Source organism: Panthera pardus, unplaced genomic scaffold (assembly GCF_024362965.1).
Source record: "Panthera pardus isolate Hobbes unplaced genomic scaffold, ASM2436296v1 HiC_scaffold_27, whole genome shotgun sequence".
Taxonomy (NCBI): Eukaryota; Metazoa; Chordata; class Mammalia; order Carnivora; family Felidae; genus Panthera; species Panthera pardus.
Genome location: NW_026526843.1, coordinates 54,719,906 through 54,746,106, shown reverse-complemented (window position 1 = coordinate 54,746,106; position 26,201 = coordinate 54,719,906). Strand labels below are relative to the sequence as shown.

Here is a 26,201-nt window from a genome sequence, read left to right as displayed (position 1 = left end):
AGCAACCTTTTTGACCTCAGCCAGAGCAACTTCTTACTAGACACATCACTGAAGTCATGAGAAACAAAAGCAAACATGAACTATTGGGACTTCATTAAGATAAAAAGCTCTGTACAGCAAAGGAAACAATCAACAAAACTAAAAGGCAGCCTATGGAATGGAAGAAGATATTTGCAAACAACACATCTGATATCTGATAAATCATTAGTATCCAAAATCTATAAAGAACTAATCAAACTCAACACCCAAAAATCAAAACACCCAGTTAAGGAATGGGCAGAAGACATGAATAGACACTATTCCAAAGAAGAAATCCAGCTAGCTAACACGCACGTGAAAAGGGCTTAACATTACTTATCATCGGGGAAATACAAATCAAAAGCACAATGAAATACCACCTCACACCTTTCAGAATGGCTAAAATGAAGAACACAAGAAACAACAGGTGCTGGAGAGGATACTGAGAAAGGAGAACTCTCTTGCAATGTTGATGGGAATGCAAACTGGGGTAATCACTCTGGAGAAGAGTATGGAGGTTCCTCAAAAAAACTAAAAATAGAACTATCCTACAATCCAGCCATTGCACTATTAGGTATGTACCCAAAGGATACAAAAATACAGATTCAAAGGGGTACATGCACTCCAATGTTTAAAGCAGCACTATCAATATTAGCAAAACTATGGAGAGAGCCCAAATGCCCACTGACTGATGAATGGATAAAGAAGATGTGGTATACATATACAATGGAACATTACTCAACCATCTAAAAGAATGAAATCATGCCATTTGCAAAGACGTGGATGGAAAGTGCATTATGCTAAATGAGATAGATCAAAGAAAGACAAATGCCATATGATTTCACTCATTTGTGGAAATTAAGAAACAAAACAGATGAACATGTGGAAAGGGGGTAAGAGGAGAGAGGAAAACAAACCAGAGGACACTCCTAAAGACAAAGAACAAACTGAGGATTGATGGAGGGAGGTGAGTAGTAGTTGGGCTAGTAAGTGATGGCTATTAAGGAGGAAACTTGTGATGAGCAATGGGTGTTGTATGCTAGTGTTGAATCATGGAATTCTACTCCTGAAACCAATATTGGAGTATATGTTAACTAAAATTTAAATTAAAAAAAAAAAAAGAAGCCTTCTCAATTTTGCTCTGACTTCACATGCAAAGGAATAGATAAATTCATAAAATTTTCCACTGGCATAATTTTTGGCCAATTTTAATACTTCTCTTGGCTTTCTAATATGTTGATCTGTTTAACAAATGTCTCACAGATTTTTTTTTAAATGAAATTTATTGTAAAATTGGTTTCCATACAACACCAAGTGCTCATCCCAACAGGTGCCCCCCTCAATGCCCATCACCCACCCTCCACTCCATCCCATCAACCCTCAGTTTGTTCTCAGTTTTTCAGAGTCTCTTATATATTGGGTCCCTCCCTCTCTAACCTTTTTTTTTTTCCCCTTCCCCTCCCGCATGGTCTTCTGTTAAGTTTCAAAGGATCCACATAAGAGTGAAACATATACTGTCATTCTCTGTTATGACTTATTTCACTTAGCAGAACACTCTCCAGTCCCATCCACGTTGCAACAAAAGGCCATATTTCATACTTTCTCATTGCCAGGTAGTATTCCATTGTGTATATAAACCACAATTTCTTTCTCCGTTCATCACTTGATGGACATTTAGGATCTTTCCATAATTTGACTAATGTTCAAATTGCTGCTATAAACATTGGTGTACAAGTGCCCCTATGCATCAGCATTCCTGTATGCTTCGGGTAAATTCCTAGCAGTGCTATTGCTGGGTCATAGGATAGATCTATTTTTAATCTCTTCAGGAACCTCCACATTGTTTTCCAGAGGAGCTGCACCAGTTTGCATTCCCATCAACAGCACAAGAGGGTTCCCGTTTCTCCACATCCTAGCCAGCATGTACAGTCTCCTGTCTTGGTCATTTTAGCCACTCTGACTGGCAGGAGGTGATATCTCAATGTGGTTTTGATTTGTATTTCCTTGATAAGAAGTGATGGTGAGAATCTTTTCATGTGCCTGTTGGCCATCTGCATGTCTTCCTTAGAAAAGTGTCTATTCATGTTTTCTGCCATTTTCTTCACTAGATTATTTGTTTTTCGGGTGTGGAGTTTGGAGAGCTCTTTATAGATACTGGATACTAGCCATTTGTCCCATGTGTCATTTGCAAATATCTTCTCCCATTCCATTGGTTGCCTTTTAGTTTTGTTGACTGTTTCCTTGGCAGTGCAGTGGCTTTTCATCTTCATGAGGTCCCAATAGCTCACTTTTGCTTTTAATTCCCTTGCCTTTGGGGATGTGTCAAGTAAGAAATTGCTGCGGCTGAGGTCACAGGTTTTTTTCCTGCTTTCTCCTCTAGGGTTTTGACGGTTTCCTGTCTCACATCAGGGCCTTTATCCATTTTGAGTTTATTTTTGTAAATGGCGTAAGAAAGTGGTCTAGTTTCATCATTCTGCATGTTGCTGTCCAGTTCTCCCAGGACCATTTGTTAAAGAGAATGTCTTTTTTCCATTGGATATTCTTTCCTGCTTTATGAAAGATTTGGTGGCCATACTTTTGTGGGTCTAATTCTGGGGTTTCTATTCTATTCCACTGGTCTGTATGTCTTTTTGTGCCACTACCATGCAGTCTTGATGATTACAGCTTTGTAGTAGAGGTTAAAGTCTGGGATTGTGATGCCTCCCGCTTTGGTCTTCTTCTTCAATATTACTTTGGCTATTCGGGGTCTTTTGTGGTTCCATACAAATTTTGGGATTGCTTGTTCTAGCTTCCAGAAGAATGCTGGCACAATTTTGATTGGGATTGCATTGGAAGTGTAGAGAGATTTGGGTAGTGTTGACATTTTAATATTTATTCTTCCAATCCATGAGCACAGAATGTTTTTCCATTTCTTTGTATCTTCTTCAATTTCCTTCATAAACTTTCTATAGTTTTCAGCATACAGATCTTTTACATCTTTGGTTACGTTTATTACTAGGTATTTTATGCTTCTTGGTGTAATTGTGAATGGGATCAGTTTATTTGTCTTTCTGTTGCTTCATTATTAGTGTGTAAGAACGCAACTGATTTCTGTACATTGATTTTGTATCCTGTGACTTTGCTGAATTCATTTATCAGTTCTAACAGACTTTGGTAGAGTCGGTTGGGTTTTCCATGTATAATATGTCATCTGCAAAAAGTGAAAGCTTGACTTCATTTCTGCCAATTTTGATGCCTTTGATTTCCTTTTGTTGTCTGATTGCTGACGATAGCACTTACAACACTATGTTAAACAACAGTGGTGAGAGTGGACATCCCTGTTGTATTCCTTGATGTCAGGGAAAAGCTCTCAGTTCTTCCCCATTGAGTATGATATTAGCTGTGGGCTTTTCATAAATGGCTTTTATGATGTTTAAGTATGTTCCTTTTATCCCAACTTCTTTGAGGGTTTTTATTAAGGATGCTGAATTTGGTCAAATGCTTTTTTTGCATCGATTGACAGGATCATATGGTTCTTATCTTTTCTTTTATTAATGTGATGTATCACAATGATTAACTTGAGAATGCTGAACCAGCACTGCAGCCCAGGAATGAATCCCACTTGGTCATAGTGAATAATTCTTTCTATATGCTGTTGAATTTGGTTTGCTAGTGTATTACTGAGAATTTTTGCATCCATATTCATCAGGGATATTGGCCTGTAGTTCTGATTTTTTTTGATGGGTCTCTGTCTGGTTTAGGAATCAAAGTAATGCTGGCTTCATAGAATGAGTCTAGAAGTTTTCCTTCCCTTTATATTTTTTGGAACAGATTGAGAAGGATAGGTATTATCTCTGCTTTAAAGGTCTGGTAGGACTCCCCTGGGAAGCCATCTGGTCCTGGACTCTTATTTGTTGGGAGATGTTTGATAACTGATTCAATTTCTTCGCTGGTTATGGGTCTGTTCAAATTTTCTATTTCTTCCTGCTTGAGTTTTAGAAGTGTGTGGGTGCTTAGGAATTTGTCCATTTATTCCAGGTTGTCCAGTTTGTTGGCATATAATTTTTCATAGTATTCCCTGATAATTGCTTGATATTTCTGAGGCATTGGTTGTCATAATTTCATTTTCATTCATGATTTTATCCATTTGGGTCATCTCCCTTTTCTTTTTGAGAAGCCTGGCTAGAGGTTTATCAATTTTGTTTTTTCAAAAAACCAACTCTTGGTTTCATTGATCTGCTCTACATTTATTTTTAGACTCTATATTGTTTATTTCTGCTCTGATCTTTATTATTTCTCTTCTTCTGCTGGGGTTGAGGTGTCTTTGCTGTTCTATTTCCTTTAGGTGTGATTTTAGATTTTGTATTTGGCATTTTTCTTGATTCTTTAGATAGATCTGGATTGCAATGTATTATCCTCTCAGGACTGCCTTCACTGCATCCCAAAGCGTTTGGATTGTTGTATTTTCATTTTCATTTGTTTCCATGTATTTTTAAATTTCTTCTCTAATTGCCTGGTTGACCCATTCGTTCTTTAGTAGGGTGTTCTTTAACCTCCATGTTTTTGGAGGTTTTCCAGAATCTTCTTGTGCTTCATTTCAAGCTTCATTGCATTGTGGTCTGAAACTATGCATGGTATGATCTCAATTCTTGTATACTTATGAAGGGCTGTTTTGTGACCCAGAATGTGATCTATCTTGGAGAACGTTCCATGTGCACTCGAGAAGAAAGTATATTATGTTCCTTTGGGATGCAGAGTTCTAAATATATCTATCAAGTCCATCTGATCCAGTGTATCATTCAGGGCCCTTGTTTCTTTATTGATCCTGTGTCTAGATGATCTATCCAATGTTGTAAGTGGAGTATTAAAGTTCCCTACAATTACCACATTCTTATCAACAAGGTTGCTTATGTTTGTGATTGTTTCATATATTTGGGGGTTCTCATATTCGGTGCATAGACATTTATAATTGTTAGCTCTTCCTGATGGATAGATCCTGTAATTATTATATGATGTCCTTCTTCATCTCTTGTTACTGCCTTTAATTTAAAGGCTAGTTTGTCTAAGCATGGCTACTCCAACTTTCTTTTGACTTCCAGTAGCATCACAGATAGTTCCCCATCCCCTCACTTTCAATGTTAAGGTGTCTTCAGGTCTAAAATGAGTCTCTTGTAGACAGAAAATAGATGGGTTTTTTTTTTTTTTTTATCCATTCTGATACCCTATGTATTTTGGTTGGAGCATTTAGTCCATTTAAATTCAGTGTTATTATAGAAAGATATGGGTTTAGAGTCATTATGATGTCTGTAGCTTTCGTGCTTGTAGTGATGACTCTGGTACTCTGTGGTCCTTGCAACATTTAACTCACAGAATCCCACTTAGGATCTCTTGTAGGGCTGGTTTCATGGTGATGAATTCCTTCAGTTTTTGTTTCTTTGGGAAAACCTTTATCTTTCCTTCTATTCTGAATGACAGACTTGCTGGATAAAGCATTCTTGGCTGCATATTTTTTTGTGCTCATCACATTGAATATTTCCTGCCATTCCTTTCTGGCCTGCCAAGTTTCAGTAGATAGGTCTGCCACTAGTCTTATTGGTCTCCCTTTATATTTAGAGCATGTTTAACCCTAGCTGCTTTCAGAATTTTTTCTTTATCCTTGTATTTTGCCATTTTCACTATGATATGTCGTGCAGAAGATTGATTCAAGTTACGTCTGAAGGGCGTTCTCTGTGCCTCTTGGATTTCAATGCGTTTTTCCTTCCCCAGATCAGGAAAGTTCTCAGCTATGATTTGTTCAAGTACACCTTCAGCCCCTTTCTCTCTCTCTTCCTCTTCCTGGAATTCCTATTATATGGATATTGTTCCATTTGATTGCATCACTTAGTTCTCTAATTCCCCCCTCATACTCCTGGATTTTTTTATCTCTTTTTCTCAGCTTCCTCTTTTTCAATTTTACCTTCTAATTCACCTATTCTCTCCTCTGCCTCTTCAATCCGAGCTGTGGTCGCCTCCATTTTATTTTGAACCTCATTTATAAGGATTTTTTTTAGCTCCTCATGACTATTTCTTAGTCCCTTGATCTGTGTAGCAATAGATTCTCTGTTGTCCTCTATGCTTTTTTCAAGCCCAGAGACTAATTTTATGACTATTATTCTACATTCTTGTTCCGTTATATTGCCTAAAACGTTTTTGATCAATTCATTAGCTGCCGCTAATTCCTGGAGTTTCTTTTGAGGAGAATTTTTCCGTTTCATCATTTTGGATAGTCCCTGCGGTGGGACGGAACTGCAGGGCACTTCCCCTGTGCTGTCTGGAGTAACTTGTTTTGGTGGGTGGGGAACAAATGTCTCTTAGATTTCTGAAAATTCCCTGAATAAAAAATGTTGGTTATTAGAGAATAAAATAGGCAGGTTACTTTGGTCTGAAAGATGTTTGCTAATGTGTTCTCCAAATGTAACAATAAATACTTGGTAATGTGTATGTTTTGTTCTTGGACTTTGGACTAAAGCTGAGGAAAAACATAAAACAGTATAAAATGCTTTACAATTTATATTAAAAAACAATGTCCTGGATTATAACAAAATCACCATAGCATCTTTGTGGCCCCTTGTAGGCATCATTCTTCAAGCCACTACTGAATGAATGTATCAAATGGGAGATTCCCTTTCCTGTCTTTCCATGCTGTTCCTATAATCTTGAGGAAGTTACTTACATATTTTGGACTTTGGTGTTCTCTCATTCTTTTTAAAAACTTAAGTTAGAGATCAATTTGTGTTCCACAATTTCCTGAGGTAGATCTTGATCTATTTGATTTTCCACACTATCAGTACTCAAAAAATGTCACTTGAGTATTAACACCTAGTAAAAAGTATTTGGTGGTGTTCATATGTGCATGTGTATGCACAATATTTATATTACATTTTAAAAGTTAAAAAAAGGGGGTTCCGGAAGATGGCGGCGTAGGAGGACGCGGGGCTCACAGCGCGTCCTGCCGATCACTTAGATTCCACCTACACCTGCCTAAAGAACCCAGAAAACCGCCAGAGGATCAGCAGAAGGGAGTCTCCGGAGTCAAGCGCAGACTAGAGGCCCACGGAAGAGGGTAGGAAGGGCGGCGAGGCGGTGCGCGCTCCACGGACTGGCGGGAGGGAGCCGGGGCGGAGGGGCGGCTCGCCGCCGGCCAAGCAGAGCCCCCGAGTCTGGCTGGCAAAAGCGGAGGGGCCGGACAGACTGTGTTCCGACAGCAAGCGCGACTTAGCGTCTGGGAGGTCATAAGTTAACAGCTCTGCTCGGAAAGCGGGAAGGCTGGAGGACAAAGGGAGGGAGAGCTGCTGAGCCCCCGGACGGCAGAGCTCAGCTTGGCGGGGAACAAAGGCGCCAGCGCCATCTTCCCCGCCCATCCCCCAGCCAAAATCCCAAAGGGAACCAGTTCCTGCCAGGGAACTTGCTCGCTCCGCACAAACACCCAACTCTGTGCTTCTGCGGAGCCAAACCTCCAGCAGCGGATCTGACTCCCTCCCGCTGCCACAGGGCTCCTCCTGAAGTGGATCACCTAAGGAGAAGCGAGCTAAGCCTGCCCCTCCAGCCCCCGTGCACCTTGCCTACCCACCCCAGCTAATACGCCAGATCCCCAGCAACACAAGCCTGGCAGTGTGCAAGTAGCCCAGACGGGACACGCCACCCCACAGTGAATCCCGCCCCTAGGAGAGGGGAAGAGAAGGCACACACCAGTCTGACTGTGGCCCCAGCAGTGGGCTGGGGGCAGACATCGGGTCGGACTGCGGCCCCGCCCACTAACTCCAGTTATACACCACAGCACAGGGGAAGTGCACTGCAGGTCCTCACCACACCAGGGACTCTCCAAAATGACCAAACGGAAGAATTCCCCTCAGAAGAATCTCCAGGAAATAACAACAGCTAATGAACTGATCAAAAAGGATTTAAATAATATAACAGAAAGTGAATTTAGAATAATAGTCATAAAATTAATCGCTGGGCTTGAAAACAGTATACAGGACAGCAGAGAATCTCTTGCCACAAAGATCGAGGGACTAAGGAACAGTCACGAGGAGTTGAAAAACGCTTTAAACGAATTGCAAAACAAAATGGAATCCACGATGGCTCGGCTTGAAGAGGCAGAGGAGAGAATAGGTGAACTAGAAGATAAAGTTATGGAGAAAGAGGAAGCTGAAAGAAAGAGAGATAAAAAAATCCAGGAGTATGAGGGGAAAATTAGAGAACTAAGTGATACACTAAAAAAAAATAATATACGCATAATTGGTATCCCAGAGGAGGAAGAGAGAGGGAAGGGTGCTGAAGGGGTACTTGAACAAATTATAGCTGAGAACTTCCCTGAACTGGGGAAGGAAAAAGGCATTGAAATCCAAGAGGCACAGAGAACTCCCTTCAGACGTAACTTGAATCGATCTTCTGCACGACATATCATAGTGAAACTGGCAAAATACAAGGATAAAGAGAAAATTCTGAAAGCAGCAAGGGATAAACGTGCCCTCACATATAAAGGGAGACCTATAAGACTCGTGACTGATCTCTCCTTTGAAACTTGGCAGGCCAGAAAGGCTTGGCACGATATCTACAGTGTGCTAAACAGAAAAAATATGCAGCCGAGAATCCTTTATCCAGCAAGTCTGTCATTTAGAATAGAAGGAGAGATAAAGGTCTTCCCAAACAAACAAAAACTGAAGGAATTTGTCACCACGAAACCAGCCCTACAAGAGATCCTAAGGGGGATCCTGTGAGACAAAGTACCAGAGACAACACTACAAGCATAAAACATACAGACATCACAATGACTCTAAACCCATATCTTTCTATAATAACACTGAATGTAAATGGATTAAATGCGCCAACTAAAAGACATAGGGTATCAGAATGGATAAAAAAACAAGACCCATCTATTTGCTGTCTACAAGAGACTCATTTTAGATCTGAGGACACCTTTAGATTGAGAGTGAGGGGATGGAGAACTATTTATCATGCTCCTGGAAGCCAAAAGAAAGCTGAAGTAGCCATACTTATATCAGACAAACTAGACTTGAAATTAAAGGCTGTAACAAGAGATGAAGAAGGGCATTATATAATAATCACAGGGTCTATCCACCAGGAAGAGCTAACTATTATAAATGTCTATGCGCCAAATACCCGAGCCCCCAGATATATAAAACAATTACTCACAAACATAAGCAACCTTATTGATAAGAATGTGGTCATTGCAGGGGACTTTAACACCCCACTTACAGAAATGGATAGATCATCTAGATACACAGTCAATAAAGAAACAAGGGCCCTGAATGATACATTGGATCAGATGGACTTGACAGATATATTTAGAACTCTGCATCCCAAAGCAACAGAATATACTTTCTTCTCGAGTGCACATGGAACATTCTCCAAGATAGATCCCCAATGTTTATAGCGGCACTCTCAACAATAGCCAAATTATGGAAAGAGCCTAAATGTCCATCAACTGATGAATGGATAAAGAAATTGTGGTTTATGTACACAATGGAATACCACGTGGCAATGAGAAAAAATGAAATATGGCCTTTTGTAGCAACATGGATGGAACTGGAGAGTGTGATGCTAAGTGAAATAAGCCATACAGAGAAAGACAGATACCATATGGTTTCACTCTTATGTGGATCCTGAGAAACATAACAGAAACCCATGGGGGAGGGGAAGGAAAAAAAAAAAAAAAAAAAGAGGTTAGAGTGGGAGAGAGCCAAAGCATTAGAGACTGTTAAAAACTGAGAACAAACTGAGGGTTGATGGGGGGTGGGAGGGAGGGCAGGGTGGGTGATGGGTATTGAGGAGGGCACCTTTTGGGATGAGCACTGGGTGTTGTATGGAAACCAATTTGACAGTAAATTTCATATATTAAAAAATAAAAAAAAAAAAAGGAAAAAAAAAAAAGTTAAAAAAATTCATCCTTTATGTTTTAAGAATCTTACTACATTAAAGGGAAAAAAAGAAAATTTAGGCCACGGAAAGAATGGAAGATTGAATTACCCAGTAAATTATCAGTTAAACACACTCTTTTTACAAAAAACAAGTAACAATCTCTGGGCAGTATAAGTCTACTTATTAAAAAAGTGAATGGGGTGCCTGGCTGGCTCAGTTGGTTTAGTGTCTGACTCTTGATCTCAGCTCAGGTAATTATCTCACAGTTCGCGAGTGTGAGCCTGGCATTGGTCTCTGCCCTGATGGTGTGAAGCATTCTTGGGATTCTGTCTCTCCTTCTGTCCCTTCCCGGCTTGTGTGCACATACTCTCTATCTCAAAATAAATAAATAAACTTTATATATAAATAAAGAAAATATAAAAAAATGTAATGTTTGTTTGATTCCGCTGGTACTGCTCAATTTTACAGGTTATCACACAGTATATGAAACCTATTCTGAACTAGAAAGTATTTCTAAAGGCTGCTATGTTACCAACCACACAGATAACAGAAATAAATTAGAGCTTAAAAAGGACTTCTCTTTGGAAGATATATTGTGAGAGTCTAAAACCATATACACTGCATACATAACTTGTACAGTGTGCCAGAAAAAAATATTAACCAACTAATATATGGGAGGGATAATTCTATGGCTTCCTATACTAAAAAAATAGATAGATTTCAATGACTTTTCTTCCAAAGTGGTTCAATTTATGACATATTAATGAGTAGTAGCTAGTACAATAAATAAGCTTCATATTCTTTACTCAAAATAATCTACCTATTTAAATTGATAAAAAAAATCAAAGAGCATTTATTCATGAAAGTGAACTCTAATAGTTAAAATGTTATTCACTTAGAATGCAAGGATATGACTTGCAAATGTCTTTGAATCCTCACATAAATATGCATGCCATTCATAATAGCCTTGATGAGAACCCACTGTAATTGGCTGAGAAATGCTTAAGGGGCTTATATAAACCAGAATATAGAATGGTGGTTAGAAATCACAGAACAGGTGACACTTCATTCTGGTAACCTGGTGGTAAAAAGTGCGGACTATGATGTATAGATGGTAGCAATGTTACTACTTTAGGATATAAACAAAACAATACTTATATGAAATTATAAAGTGTTGTGTAGAGAATCAAATATAAAATTAAGTTAATACACCTAGGCTGGGTAAATGCATTTTTATTACAATTCACACATATATATGTGTATGTGTATTAGTGTGTACATATTTTATATATACTTTTACATAGGAAGACCTCAGAGTTACTTTAATTACCAAAGAATCACCCAAAAGTTTAATATGCTACTTCAAACATAGGAGTTTTTGTTTTGTTTTGTTTTTAATCAATTATCTATCTACACATATATACATTTAATTACATAATCTCCTGAAAGAATCACTTCAAATTGGAGGGTGAGGTATAATTTTTATAATAAACATTAAATCTGAACTGTACACAGAATTCTGAGATAGGCTCTGCAGAGGATAAAAAGATATGGAAGGCTGGCAACAATTCACTCTGAAAGAGGTTGCAATCATTTTATGGCAAAAATGTCTTCTTTGCTTAGGATTCAACACATATAGGTCTCATTATGAGGTTTATAACAGTACAAGACAATCAAAACTTTTCAATGTCTTTTTCTTTAAAAACAACAAATAGGGGAGCATCTGGGTGGCTCAGTCGGTTAAGCGTCCGACTTCGGCTCAGGTCATGATCTAGCGGTCTATGAGTTCGAGCCCCGCATTGGGCTCTGTGTTGACAGCTCAGAGCCTGGAGTCTGTTTCAGATTCTGTGTCTCCCTCTCTCTCTGACCCTCCCCTGTTCATGCTGTCTCTGTCTCAAAAATAAACGTTAAAAAACAACAACAACAACAACAACAACAACAAATAGAGGAGCTGGGTGGCTCAGTCAGTTAAGCATCTGACTTCAGCTTAGGTCATGATCTCAGGGTTCATGTGTTCAAGCCCTACATGAAGCTCTGCACTGACAGGGAGAGCCTGCTTGGGATTCTCTCTCTCTCTCTCTCTCTCTGCTCCTCCCACTCTCTCAAAATAAATAAACTTCAAATTAAAAACAAAAAACAAACACAAATTACAAATAAACAAACACCAGATACTATTTACAAGATATGATCTGAGTTAGGAAAGGAAATACAGGGATTTAGTGGAAAAATAGGAATGAGGCTAAATATTTCATTTTCAAAAAAGGCTAGTAAGTAAACAAGTGAGCTTCTACTCACTGCCCAGTAATCTGTTCCTTCTGCTGTATTCCTTACCTAAAAGCTCTGTAGGAGTGAGTAGTTGGTGGCAACACAAGAGAAAACAGTGTGACTCCTTCTGAATCAGGCAATGCCACAGGAAGAGGAAAAGAACGATTAATAAAACCATAGGGGCACCTGGGTGGCTCTGTCAGTTCACCATCGGTCCTACTCTTGGTTCTGGCTCAGGTCAAGATCTCACAGTTCTTGAGATTGAGCCCCGCATGGGGCTCTGTGCTGGTAGGCTTGGGAATCCTCACTCCTCTCTGTCCGTCCCCACTCATGCTCTCTCTCTCTCTCTCTCTCTCTCAAAATAAATAAAGTTTAAAAAAAAAAAAAAACATAGAGCCTCCCTCTACCTTTTTAATTTAAATTGATAGGAGGACCTCTGGTCCTGTGGGAAATGACACTCCCTATTCATGTCTACTTTGGCAAGTAATTGGAGGAGGAAGAGCTCTTCTGGAAACATAGAGACCTATCCTATTCAGAAGTAAATTACTTTCAAATTTGTAACATTCTCACCTCCATTTGTCAACCACATGGTTAAGAAACATGGATATCTACTTCCAGCAATATACTGGACTGCACACCTTGAAGGGTTCTCTTGTTTCTAACAAAAAATGACTTTTTATATTAAACTAATTTTTACTTCATTGCTGAGATTGAAGGCAATAAGTGAAATGTCTGCAAGAAACTCCCTAACCCCAAACCCAAACCCAAACACACACACACACACACACACACACACACACACAGTAAAAACCCTGAGCTGAATTCAAAGCTTTAAGAAAAAAACACTGCTATTTAAAAACAAAAGCAAGTCTTCATTCTAGCCATAACTAACTTTCTTCCCAAGATACATGAACCACATTTTTAAAAAGTCATGTCACTAAGAGATGTATTTTCTTTTTTCTAAGTTTTTATTTACATTCCAGTTAGTTAACACACAGTGTAATTAAATTTTCAGGTGTAAAAGAGTGATTCAACGCTTTCATATAATACCCAGTGTTCATCACAAGTTCACTCCTTCATCACCATCACCTATATAACCCATTCCCCCAGCCACTTCCCATCTAGTAACTATCAGCTTGTTCTAATAAATGCCTTTTTAATAAAGCTTTACCTTTATGTTAAAAAAAAAAGTCTTCTTGCTTGTATTCATCAGTGTGGGAGCTGTATCTGGGGCTCCTTTATCAAGTAACTTCCCCCTGAAAGAGCTGAAACGGTCCCAAATTTTATTGCCTTCTGGCTGAAGCGAACACAAATAATCCTTGAAGGAAAGCATCCTTAATCTGGGTCCCCAGATTTCCAAAGATTAAAACTAATCAAATATAAACTATCAAAGATAAGCATGGCACAAGAAACTAAACCAATAACATGAATCAACAGAAACAATACATGGCAGAATGTCAAATATATGAAAAAAATGAACAAGCAAGAGAGAATATCAGTCGATGACAAGAAAGATTTGAGTAGAGGAGCAGAGCTTCTACAAATGAAAAATTAAATGAGGTAAAAAAAATGCAAGGGTTAAACTACAGATTTTACAGAAGTACAGAGAATTACTAAACTGGAAAAGAGATCTCAATAAAGCAGCCAGAATATAGCCAGAATAACAAGGAGATATAAAGTATGAAATAGAGACTAAGAAGTAGGGATGAGAGAATGCTAAATTCTAAAACATTTCTATTTAGGATTCCAAAAAGATGAGAAGAGAGACAATGAAGGAAAATGTTATTTGCTAAGATACTGGCTGATAATTTTCCAAAATGATACATGACAATTCACAGAGGAAATACATTGCAGTTGTTTGAACCATATGGAATCATAGGCCAAAATGGTTTAATATTGTTAATTATATATGGTTCAACCTATACCAAGCTATATAAATACAAAGAAACTAACATATAAATTCACTGTAGTGAAAATGCAGAACACCAAAAGCAGACACTCTTAAAAACAACTTAAGTGAAAGGAAGTATCATTTATAAAGAAATGACAATTAGGCTGACATCAACTTTTCAACAGCAAAAAGGAATCCAAATGACAATGGAATAGAATTTTAAAGTACTGAGAAAAAAGAAATGCCAACCTAGAAATGTTTACCTCACAAATCTTCACTCAAGACAAAAAGGCAAAAAAATACTTATGTTCATATACACATAAACTAGGCATTTACTGCCAACAGATGTAAACTAGAGGAACTTTAAAATTAGATACTTCAGAAGGAAGGAATAGACTCCTATTAACAAGACTCATCCTGCTTGGTAAAAAACTGAGATTGCCATACAGGATGAAAAATATGTAATAATCTGCTATTTATAGTCCCAAATATAGACTTAGAAAGGTTGAAAAACAGAGATGGAGAAAGACATAACAGGCAAATAGTAATAAACTGGAGTAACTATTTGAATACCAGGCAAAGTAGACTTTAAGTTAAAAAATGCATTATTATGGGTAGAGAAAGCCAGAAAATCATGTAAAATATTAAATTCATCAGAAAGATTAAAGTTATAAATTTATATTATTTTAATAAATTGCCTCAAAATAAATATAAGGTAAAAGCTGATAGAATTATACGGAGAAACTGAAAAATCAAACATCATATTGGGAGATTTCAAAACACTTTATTACTGGTAGACCAAAGGAAAAAAAAACCTCAATAAAATTTGAAAATTACAACTCAAAGCCTGACTTACTAAACTCTAAGACCCGTAATTAGAGAACCCTGAGCCCTAGAACTAAACACATTCTTCTTGAGCACAAATGGAAAAATTATAAAAACATTACATACTAAGTCATAAAGTTTAAAGTATTAATACCATAAAAACATATTTTCCAGATACAACTTAATTTTCTACAATAAAATTAGATGGTTAGAGAAAAAGGATCTACCAAATCGGCTATTTTAAAACCTCTCTTAACAACTTATGTGTAAATGAAGAAATCATAATAGAAATTAAGGTGCTTAGGACTAAAAAATAATGAAAATAATACATAATAACTGTGAAGAGTCAAAACAATAGTTAGAATTTTATCACTTTAAATGCTTAATTAGAAAATAAGGAATAAAAATGTTTAACTCATTGGGTTTCAGCCTAAGAACTGGGAAGGCAGAAAAGAGGAGGGATGAGCTGAACAAAATCCAAAGAAAACAAAATAAAGGAGATGGTAAAGAATGGAAACTAATGAACTAGGAACACAAAGCTATAACAGAAAGAATCAAAAATCCCAAAAGCTGATTCTCTGAAAACATACTAGAGAAAATGTGAAACTTGCTCAAAGTTACATGGCTAATAAATGGAGGAGCCAGAACTTAAATCCAGGTAGTCTGTCTCCACAGCCCAGGTTTTATTTTTTTTTTAATTTTTTTAAATGTTTATTTATTTCCGAGACAGAGAGAGACAGAGCATGAGTGGGGGAGGGGCAGAGAGAGAGACACACACAGAATCAGAAGCAGGCTCCAGCCTCTGAGCTGTCAGCACAGAGCCCGACATGGGGCTCCAACTCACAAACCGTTGAGATCATGACCTAAGCTGAGGTCGGTCACTCAACCGATTGAGCCACCCAGGCGCCCCTCCACAGTCCAGGTTTTAAACTACTATGCTTCACTACCCTAAAAGTGCTAAGTATAAAAAAGATTGTTATGTTTGACTACATTAATCTCAATGACCTCCATGCAACACATATAACTAAGAAAAGATTAATATTCAGAATAAAAACTCCTACAAATCAATAAGGAAAACACAGTAACCAAATAGACAAATGGGCAAAACATATGAACATGCATTTTCCCCAAAGAGAAAACATGAATATCCAATAACCATATGAGGAGACGTTCCACCTCATTAAGTGATCTGGGAAATGCAAAATAAAGGTACAACGAGAAGATATTTTATGTGAGATTGACAAAAACTTAAAAATCTAATAACAAATGTTGGCAAAATGTAAAGCTATGGAAATTCTTATATACTGCTGGGGGAAGTAAATTGATACAATACTCTGGAGAAAAAGCTGGGTACTATCTTGTATGAACATTCATATATCCCATGACTTAGGAATTCCACTCCTAGATATGTGTGCTAGAGAAATTCTTGAGCATGTACATCCTGAAACACACACAAGGATGTTAATAACAGCAAAAACAAAAACTGGAAACATCCTGTATCCATCAAAAGAAAAACAGAAAAATAAATTATGAAATATTCACAATGGAATACTACATAGCAATGAAAATAACTATAATTATACACAACAAAAATGATGCTTTGAAACATAATATTGAGTGAAATAAGGAATTTACAGTAGAATTCTATTTTATGAAGTTCAAAAACAGGCAAACTGAATATATCGTTTAGACAGGTAGGTAGACCAATATATGGATTTATAAAAGAATAAAACAAGTATGTTTGCATATACTAAATCTTGAATAAATGTCATTTTTGTTTTTAAATTTTCATCTGTGGGGCGCCTGGGTGGCTCACAGTAGGTTAAACGTCTGACTCTTGATTTTGGCTCACATCATGACCTCACGGTTCATGAGATAGAGCCCTGCATCAGGCTCTGTGCTGACAATGCAGAGCCTGCTTAAGATTCTCTCTCTCCTCTCTCTGTCCCTCACTGCTGGTATGTGCTCACTAGCTTGCACTCTCTCTCAAAAATAAATAAGCTTTAAAAATAAATAAATCTTCATCTGTTATTTAAGTATTAACTTAAAAAGAAACAAGAGAACCAATGCCAGTCTTACCTGCAGAAACACTGAGGAAGTTCTCCTTGACCATATAAAGGAAATAAAAATGGAGTGTTGCCATACCGCCCAAGACAGTGAAGAAAGTTTTTGGTAGCTTTGAGACCATCTATGGTATTGCTGGCTGTCTCTGATGTCATTGCAATTGAATGCAGGACAAAGTACTGGAGGTTGGGGGTTAATTTTTGAGTTTTTAAATACTCAGAAAATGTAATCTCCTCATAGGCTATGAAAAGATGAAAATTTATCAGTTAAAATCAGAACCAAACTTCAATTTAAAACGACTGCACAAAAGAGATCAAGCCTGTTTAAGACACTTGGCAAAGGAACCAGGTGGTAATATTATATTTTGGACAGAGATCACAGATTTTAGGCCCAGGGCAGGGGGACAGGCTAGAAACAATCTCTCTATCCTGACTGTACTGACGACACAATATTTAAGCTTTAAATGGCGTATCTTTGTTTAGTATTTTACAGATTTAAAACTAGAAAAACATTCAATCATTCATTAACCATCAAAATAGAGTTCCATAGTTGGCAATGTTACTTTATTATCATTAAAACTGCAGAATAATGTTAATAATTATACTTGGAAATATTAAATATGACAAATGAAACATATGACAAATGATATTGGCCAATTTTTTGGTGAAAACAATGAGAGTTGTACTTGATTTTTTGAAAGGTGTATTTTTTACTAAAACTAAGAACAATGAACTATGACTAAAAAGTAATGAAGCTAATTTCTGTGTGGCTAATGGAATCAGTTTTAATGTCTTATACCTCAAAAGATATGAGACCCCTAAAAACTACTCATTTAAAGCAAGAACAGAAAAAAAAAATGTAATTAATTGGACTGTTAATGGTAGGAAACACAATTCCATGACAAAAGAAAAAAAAACAAATTATAAAATTTTACTGAGATGGTTCACACTCCCCATACCATCTAGCCTCTTTTTCTTAATCAGTCAAAATGAATAATTCAATATACCAGGCAAAAGTAATCCTGGGAAAATGAAAAAAATACACATTTCTTAACTGATAAAAAAATAATGTAACAATTAAAAGAGAATATCTTCTATGAAGAACCAGTTGACAGCAGTATTTAATTAGCAAGAATAGAAATTAACACCCAGCACAGCATTTCCACAATGATTAAAATGTTCTATGGCTATTGGGCACTTCAAATATGGCCAGTCCAACTGAGGAACTGAATTTTAAATTTTATTTAATTTTAATTAATTTCAATTTAAATAGCTACATGTTGGTAATGGCTAACCTACTGGATAGTAGAGAATAAGAATGCACTTTAAAAGAGTAATGAGTGGCTCACTACATCAGAGCAAGCATATTAAAATAAGAAAGTTCAAATGATTAGAGAACACAATTTAATGGAAAATAATACCTTTATATTCATCAGGATGTTCTTCATACTCCATACAAAATGTAAGAAACTTCATTAGCATTCGCTTTTCTACCATAGTAAGTTGTTTGCTATTAAAGACATCTGCTCTAGAACAAGGAACCTAAAAAACATGATTTTAAGTTAGGAAACTGCTTCCTAGTGATAGAAGTATTCCAAATTACATTTTTTTCCCTTTAACTATAACAAGATCATTATTACCATTCTAGTCAGGCTGTTTCATGTTACTTTCCATCAGTTCTAACGACATCTCTGTTGACCTCAAAGCTAATTAACTTGTGAGCTCTCTTACTTAGTTCTGCCAAGTTCCTCCTTATGCCATTACAAAGCCAATGGCATGTCACCTCTACCTGGGAACAAAGGACAGCTCAAATCGAGCAATAATGCCTGAAATTAACATTTTCTTAACAGAAACATCAGGCTGCAGAATAACTTATGAAAAAATTAACACAAGAAGTTTTAATTGAGTAATTTCTTACTATTTACATTTACCATGCAGGATTGGAATTTGCTGCTTTGCCAGGAAAATAATAATCTTATTTGTTTATCCTTCCAAAACAAACCATAATAACTTAAGCTCATACCCAGTTACAATACTTGATCAGCAAAGTACCTGTTCCACTCTTCCTTCTCGAAATGCAAGAATCCTGGTAATATTTTTGAACTCTGCATATCGACTTACATTAGATTTGATTAAAAGATCAATTAGTAATCCTCGAGAATACAGCAGCTGTACAAAGAAAACATTTTACAGTATGAAATAAAAGGTAAAATTGTGGAAAAATTGATAAACACTAAATAGAGATACATAATTTAGTTATATTTTAAAATATTGTTAAAAAGCATTATACTTATTAATATTGGAGTACAGAACACAAATTACAACAGGTTTACAATTGGTTGATTATCTAAAACTCAAAATCCCCAAAAACTCTGGATTATCTGAAATTCAAAACCCAAAAAACTCTGGAATACAATGTTTTTCATAACTAGTTTGGCAATAAAATGACCCAAACTGATATAAGGCTCTTCTCTATTTGCCCCACTTACTGTGAATATTCATATATTTGACTGCAAAAATATTGATAGGTTTAATTATAAAGTGCCTCCTCAGACCCTAAGAATGTCACATCATATATAGCATATCAACATATGTACTGTATTGCTTTCTAAAATAATTTTTTTAATCTAAATAACAGAACATACCATGCCTAAGGGTTTTAAATAAGGGACTGTATCCTTACATAAGGCCAGGTGGTTATTAAAAAGAAACCAGGGGGCCTCCTGGTGGCTCCACTGGTTGAGCATTAGGGTTCATGAGTTGGAGCCCCATATCAGGCTTGCTGCTGTTAGTACAGAGCCCGCTCAGATCCTCTGTCCCCCCTTTCTCTGCCCCTCCCCTGCTCACACCCTCTCTCTCAAAAATTATTAATAATAATAAATTTTAAAAATTAAAAGAAACCAGCTCCCTGGACCTCCTCATCGACCAAAAAGAAAAAGATTGGCTATGTATTGCCACCAAAAGAACTGAATTATAAGGTCCCCCTATAATCCTAGTAGTCTAGATTCATATGAGGCACGTCTTTTTCAAGAAGTGAGAATGATGGTTATTGCCAGCATGCACATGAAGAATTGATTTAATCTTTCACATGTCTTATAACTGATATCAGAAAGACAAAAACAACTTCAACAGTATTATCTAGCATGTTATAAATTTAACTACATGGTTAATTGTAACAGATCTGGCTACGCCCTACACTGATATACCTTTAAGTGTCTATAATTCAATAGATGTTAAAAATGTAAATGTTACATCTGTAATGGGGGGGGGGACAATTAGCTTTACTACAAAAAAAAAAAAGGAATTTTGGAAATTAATCCAAACCATTAGTTTTGAGTATCCAAAAGGTCGGTAAAGACTATGCATAACAGTATCACTTAGTGAATTTTTATAAACTATTAGTCCAGCATTGTGCAGAACAAAAGTGACATTGCTTTTTTTTTTAAGTAATCCAATTACTCTGAGTAAATACACCATGTTATTTCATTACCTTCAGCCTAATATCCTACACAGCTGATATAGCCCAAGTTTCTAGGAATATATTGCCAAGTCTTAATTCTGTAATTATAATAAAAAAAAACAGGTAATTCAAATACCTAATTTGTTTAAAAACAAATACTTGAAATTCAATGATCCCTCAGTAGTCATAATATTTCGCAAATATTAATACATCAAACAAAAGATGTATTTTCACTTAATAAGATCCAATGAAGCTTAAGATTTAATGCTGGGTTTAAAATAATGCATTTAAGATTACACTGAAGAGTGAAAACACGTTTTAATTAGTAGTAACAAGTAAGTATGGTATTTAAACCTAAGCCTCTTTTTCACCACTCTTTAAGTGATCTAAAAGAAATTAGTGATGAGAAGTCAAAGAATACCAAGTATCCATCAATCGAAGAATGGATATGGGGCGCCTGGGTGGCTCAGTTGGTTGAGCAACCGACTTCGGCTCAGGTCATATCTCGCGGTTTGTGAGTTTGAGCCCTGCGTCGGGCTCTGTGCTGACAGCTCAGAGCCTGGAGCCTCCTTCAGATTCTGTGTCTCCCCCTCTCTCTGCCCCTCCCCTGCTCATCCTCTGTCTCTCTCTCTCTCTCTCTCTCTCTCTCAATAATAAACGTTAAAAAAAAAAACTTAAAAAAATAGAAGAATTGATAAAGATGTGGTGTACATACACACACACACACACACACACAATATATATGTATGTATGTATATATACTTATACACAATGGAATATTACTCAGCCATAAAAGAATGAAATCTTGCCATTTGCAACAGCATGGATGGACCTAGAGGGTAGTATACTAAGTGAAATAAGTCAGAGAAAGACAAATACCATATAATTTCATTCCTGTGTACTCTAAAAAACAAAACAAATGAAGAACCAAAAAACAGACTCTAAACTACAAAGAACAAACTGGTAGTTGCCAGAAGGGAGGGAGGTGGGTAGAGTTGGGTGAAATAAAGGGAATTAAGAGGTACAAACTTCCAGTTATAAAATAAACAACTCATGGAGATGAGAAGTGCAGCACAGGGAATATAGTCAATAATATTGTAATAATGTTGTATGGTGACAGATGGTGAGTAATCATGGTGACCAATGAGGAAATGTATAGAATTATTCAATCAATATGTTCTACACCTGAAACTAATACAGCATTGTATGTTAATTATACTTCAATAAAAATAAATAAAAAAGAATAATTCAATTTGATTAAACTATGGAGAATGAGATTTAATAATTAATCATTTTTTGCTTCACTTGGCATGTGGTTCCATAATTATTAAGGGTACGGAGTTTCTTAGAAATGAGTTTTAATTGTAAGAACTTCAACTTTGATTTCTATTAAACAGTATAATACTATAAAGTACTTTATTAAATAACCTCCCCTAAGCTATAAGACTACTTTTTAACTTTTTCTTTAATGTTTATTTATTTTTGAGAGAGACAGAGTGCGGGCCAGGGAGAGAAGGAGACACAGAATCTAAAGCAGGCTCCAGGCTCTGAGCTGTTGCAGGGCTCAAACTCGCAGACCATGAGATCATGAGCTGAGCCGAAGTCGCATGCTTAACCTACTGAACCACCCAGGCACCCTTATAAGACTACTTTTTAAAAGGCTATATATGTGGATGTGTTTTGTAAACTGTAAAGCACTACAGTTACGTGTCAGTTTTACCACCATGACCTTGAGATAGAAGCATGCAGAAATGTCGAGTTGTTTGGAGACATCAAACTGGAAAGAAGTAGGGCTTGAAACAGATATTTGGCAGGGCACCTGGGTGGCTCAGTCAAGTATCCGACTCTTGATTTCAGTTCAGGTCATGATTTTGCGGTTCATGGGGTCTAGCCCCATTTCAGACTCTGCATTGACAACATGGAGCCTGCTTAGGATTCTCTCTCCCGCTCTCTCTCTGCCCCTCCCCTGCTTGTGCATGCTCTTGCAGTCGCTCTCTCTCTCTCTTCCTCAAAATAAATAAATTTAAAAAATATAGGTGTGTTTGGCAATCCTAAATTTAGATGCAATAACTGAAATTTGAATAGAATTTCCAAAGAGTAACTGATTATCCCAATATCATGGAATACACTGCTTTCCACACAGCAGGTACTCAATAAATGTTAATTAAATAACTAACATTAAAAAATAATAATAAACCTCTTATATTGTTATGGTTAAACATTCTTTTTTATTTTTAATTTTTTAACATTTATTTAGTTTTGAGAGACAGAGAAAGCGCATGAGTAGAGGAGGGGCAGAGAGAGAAGGAGACACAGAATACGAAACAGGCTCCAGGCCCTGAGCTGTCAGCACAGAGCCCGACGTGGGGCCCAAACACACGAACTGTGAGATCATGACCTGAGCTGAAGTCGGATGCTCACTCAACTGAGCCACCCAGGCTCCCCATGATGGTTAAACATTCTTTAGTCACTTCTACTTTTGTAGAATGAGTTTATTATTATTTTTTAAATATATAACACCATGGAAACTATGCAGGGCAAAGTACAACTGCCTTGATTCCTCTAGACACATCGGTGTTTAATTTACCCTAAAAGAACCACTATTATGAACCATTCAGAGTCATGAAAATACCCAGAAATCTCCTTTAAAGTCTCCTCAAATGTCTCAGCATCTAATCAAATAATCTCTGCCTCTACTACAATCAACATTCACTTTCTTTTATACAAGTGAATAATTTCCTACACTAATTCCAAAAATTGATACAGCACCATCTTCTACCATTTTCCTTTGTAATACTTATACTCTATTTCAGCTACCATAAGGGTTAGACTATTATTAACTAGCATTGGTTCTTAACCAATACTTATATCATCACTTATGTTAGGCATTCCAAATCCCAAGTAACTAATTAAAAATGAAATTCTCAGAACAAAACCCATTTGTTACATGACTACTTCAGGTTTTTGTTGTTCTGTTTTTGGTTTGGTAAAACTTATTTTCTAATCATGAAAACAGGAAGACTATTAGTAAAATATGATTAAACTGCTACTTAGAAATCAATGCCGGGGCGCCTGGGTGGCTCGGTCAGTTAGGCGTCCGACTTCGGCTCAGGTCACGATCTCGCGGTCCGTGGGTTCGCGCCCCGCGTCGGGCTCTGTGCTGACAGCTCGGAGCCTGGAGCCTGTTTCGGATTCTGTGTCTCCCTCTCTCTGTGACCCTCCCCCGTTCATGCTCTGTCTCTCTGTCTCAAAAATAAATAAACGTTAAAAAAAAAAAATTAAAAAAAAAAAAAAAAAAAGAAATCAATGCCAAGGTAACATGGAAAAAAATTCTAGATTTCAAAGTGTGGCAGGATCATCGTAGCTGGAGAAGGTGGAATAGATGGTACAGAAATATGAATTCAGACCAGGACAGACCAGGACAATTCAGACCAGGACAGAATCAGACACAGAGAGCTATGTGATAGAAAGAAGCAAAGAGTAATAAAAATATAGTCATAATTTTAGGCATCAGGTTCAAATAGAGCAGCAGTATGGGGCACCTGGGTGGCTCAGTGGGTTAAGCCTCCGACTTCGGCTCAGGTCATGTTCTCGCGGTTCATGAATTGGAGCCCTGAGTCGGGGTCTGGGCTGACAGCTCAGAGCCTGGAGCCTGCTTCAGATTCTGTGTCTCCCTCTCTTTTTGCCCCTCCCCCACTCCTGCTTTGCCTCTTTGTGTCTCTCAAAAATAAATAAAAACATTTTTTAAAAAAGTTAAAAAAAAAAAAAGAGCAGTAGTATGAGTACTGGGATTGTATCAGCAAAATGTGGGGAACATGCAATTGATTAGTCTCTCTATTCTGTAACTTGGAACTTCAAGAGAGCACATTAAATTGAAAAGCCTAGTCTGAGACAACTCTAATGTTACTTACTACCCTCCCATACTTCTTTTTAATTTCTTATTGCTTACTCCCAATTTATGTGATTTGGTCTGTTTCTTTCTACTTTCTCCAAGCCCTATATCTAACTTAAAGACCATTATCCTTTATCTTACTGGTTTTCTATTCTTTTTGCACTTATATTAACCTTGCTTCCTATAAACCCAATACAACATTATACCCTCCAAAGACTCAGGTACCTCCTCTGAAGTCACAATGGCCTAACATTAGAGTTAAGGATTGAAACATAACCAGATATTGCATTCTTCCCACCCTCCCTGTCCCCCACAATTAAATTATCCTCCAAAGCCCTCATATCTAAATAGATGATTTTCAAAAATGCATTGACTTAGAATGTTTATCATCATTGTTAAAATAGTTGTTGTTAACAGTTGTGAATAGTTGTTAAAATAGTTACTATATAGACGAGCTGAAAACAAGTTCATTTAATAAACTAACTATAAATAACATGAATTTTTAATTAGGTTTGTTAGAATTTTTCTCTTGATAGAATTCATAGTGTCTATGCAGAAGAATATTAGAGTGGACTCTGTGCTCCAGTATAAAAGTATCATTGTGATATAGTACTGAGCATTTTTTAATGCATTTTAACCATATTTAAAGAATATTTTAACTGAATTATTAATTTCTGGATACTATCTCTTTATAAAATATATGTTTTACGCTTCAGAAAATAAAATTATGAAAATTGGGAATATGGTCCCAGATGCTATTTTCAATCAACTAAAAATTAGTATTGTTTTATTATAAGATGATGAAAACTGGCACTTACCTTTGATACTAAATCAATATTAAATCTCCTGCCTTCTTTAATAATTTGTGAGTAAGTAATCCTATTTTTCTTTGGTTGCAGTGTGGTGTCTTCTGTGGTAAGCACATTTTCACTTGTTTCTTCTTCTGAAGCTGACTTCACACAAGTTTTATCATCACAACGCTTTCCTTCTTCCCCTGTTGCTTCAACATCATATATTTCTAGGGAACTCTCTAGATCACTGTTTGGAGTTTGTTCTGTGGGCATTTGACAACTCACAGTGCACGACGACTCATCTTCCGAAGGCAGATAGGCAGAATGTTCCCCTTCTGTGGGGTTCACAGATGTCACAGAAGCATGATTTTTCTGCAGTGCACCGGTTTCTTCAACATCTTCATGCAAATCCTGACTAATGAGAAATTATAACAATACACTTTTGCTAATCGTACTGACTCCATTTTTATATTATTTTAATGGCAATTTTTTATTTCTTTGCCCCATTTATATTATCAAGTTCAGTATACATTTTGCCTTATGTAAACCACACAATAAACACTCATCTGTTAAGGTACCAACACAACATGAAATATAATTGATACTTGAAAAATAGACATAAAGATTTCAGAGTTTAACAGGGCATGTCTCATGTACACTTCTGAGAATTTAAGGCAAACAGGGCAATTATATTTTAGAAACAAATCAAAAGTACTTATGAGCACAGGCTTCAGAATAAACAGCACAAGGTTCAAACCCTGACCCTGTGATTAGATAACTCTGTGAATTCAGAAAAGTTATTATCTTCTCTGACCTTAATTATCCATCTATAATATGGGTGTTATATATGATTGTTTTGAAGATTAATAAATTAATCATCATGGTATCACAAGCAAAAAGTCTGTCACAGTAATAAGATTAATAATAAGATTATTATTTGTTTAATGTTTATTTCTTTTAGAGAGAGAGAGAGAGAGAGAGAGAGAGCAAGCATGAGAGGGGCAGAGAGAGAGGGAGACAAAAAATCTGAAGCAGACTCCAGGCTCTGAGCTGTCAGCACAGAGCCTGATGCGGGGCTTGAACCCATGAACCATGA

The 26,201-nt window shown here is 36.8% G+C and overlaps 1 protein-coding gene across 2 annotated transcripts in view; it reads right to left on the bottom strand.

Annotated features, from left to right (window-relative positions):
* Positions 1-26,201, bottom strand: part of CHM (CHM Rab escort protein) — a 254,693-nt gene that overhangs the window by 137,675 nt on the left and 90,817 nt on the right. The window contains exons 5-9 of one of the 2 annotated variants that reach the window (XM_053891439.1): positions 25,133-25,520; positions 19,015-19,131; positions 18,384-18,504; positions 16,979-17,204; positions 16,056-16,088 (exon numbers count right to left, since the gene is read on the bottom strand). In XM_053891439.1, the coding sequence (XP_053747414.1) occupies positions 16,056-16,088; positions 16,979-17,204; positions 18,384-18,504; positions 19,015-19,131; positions 25,133-25,520 (885 nt within the window). The remainder of the gene's footprint in view (positions 1-16,055; positions 16,089-16,978; positions 17,205-18,383; positions 18,505-19,014; positions 19,132-25,132; positions 25,521-26,201) is intronic. The other variant, XM_053891440.1, reaches the window with a different exon arrangement.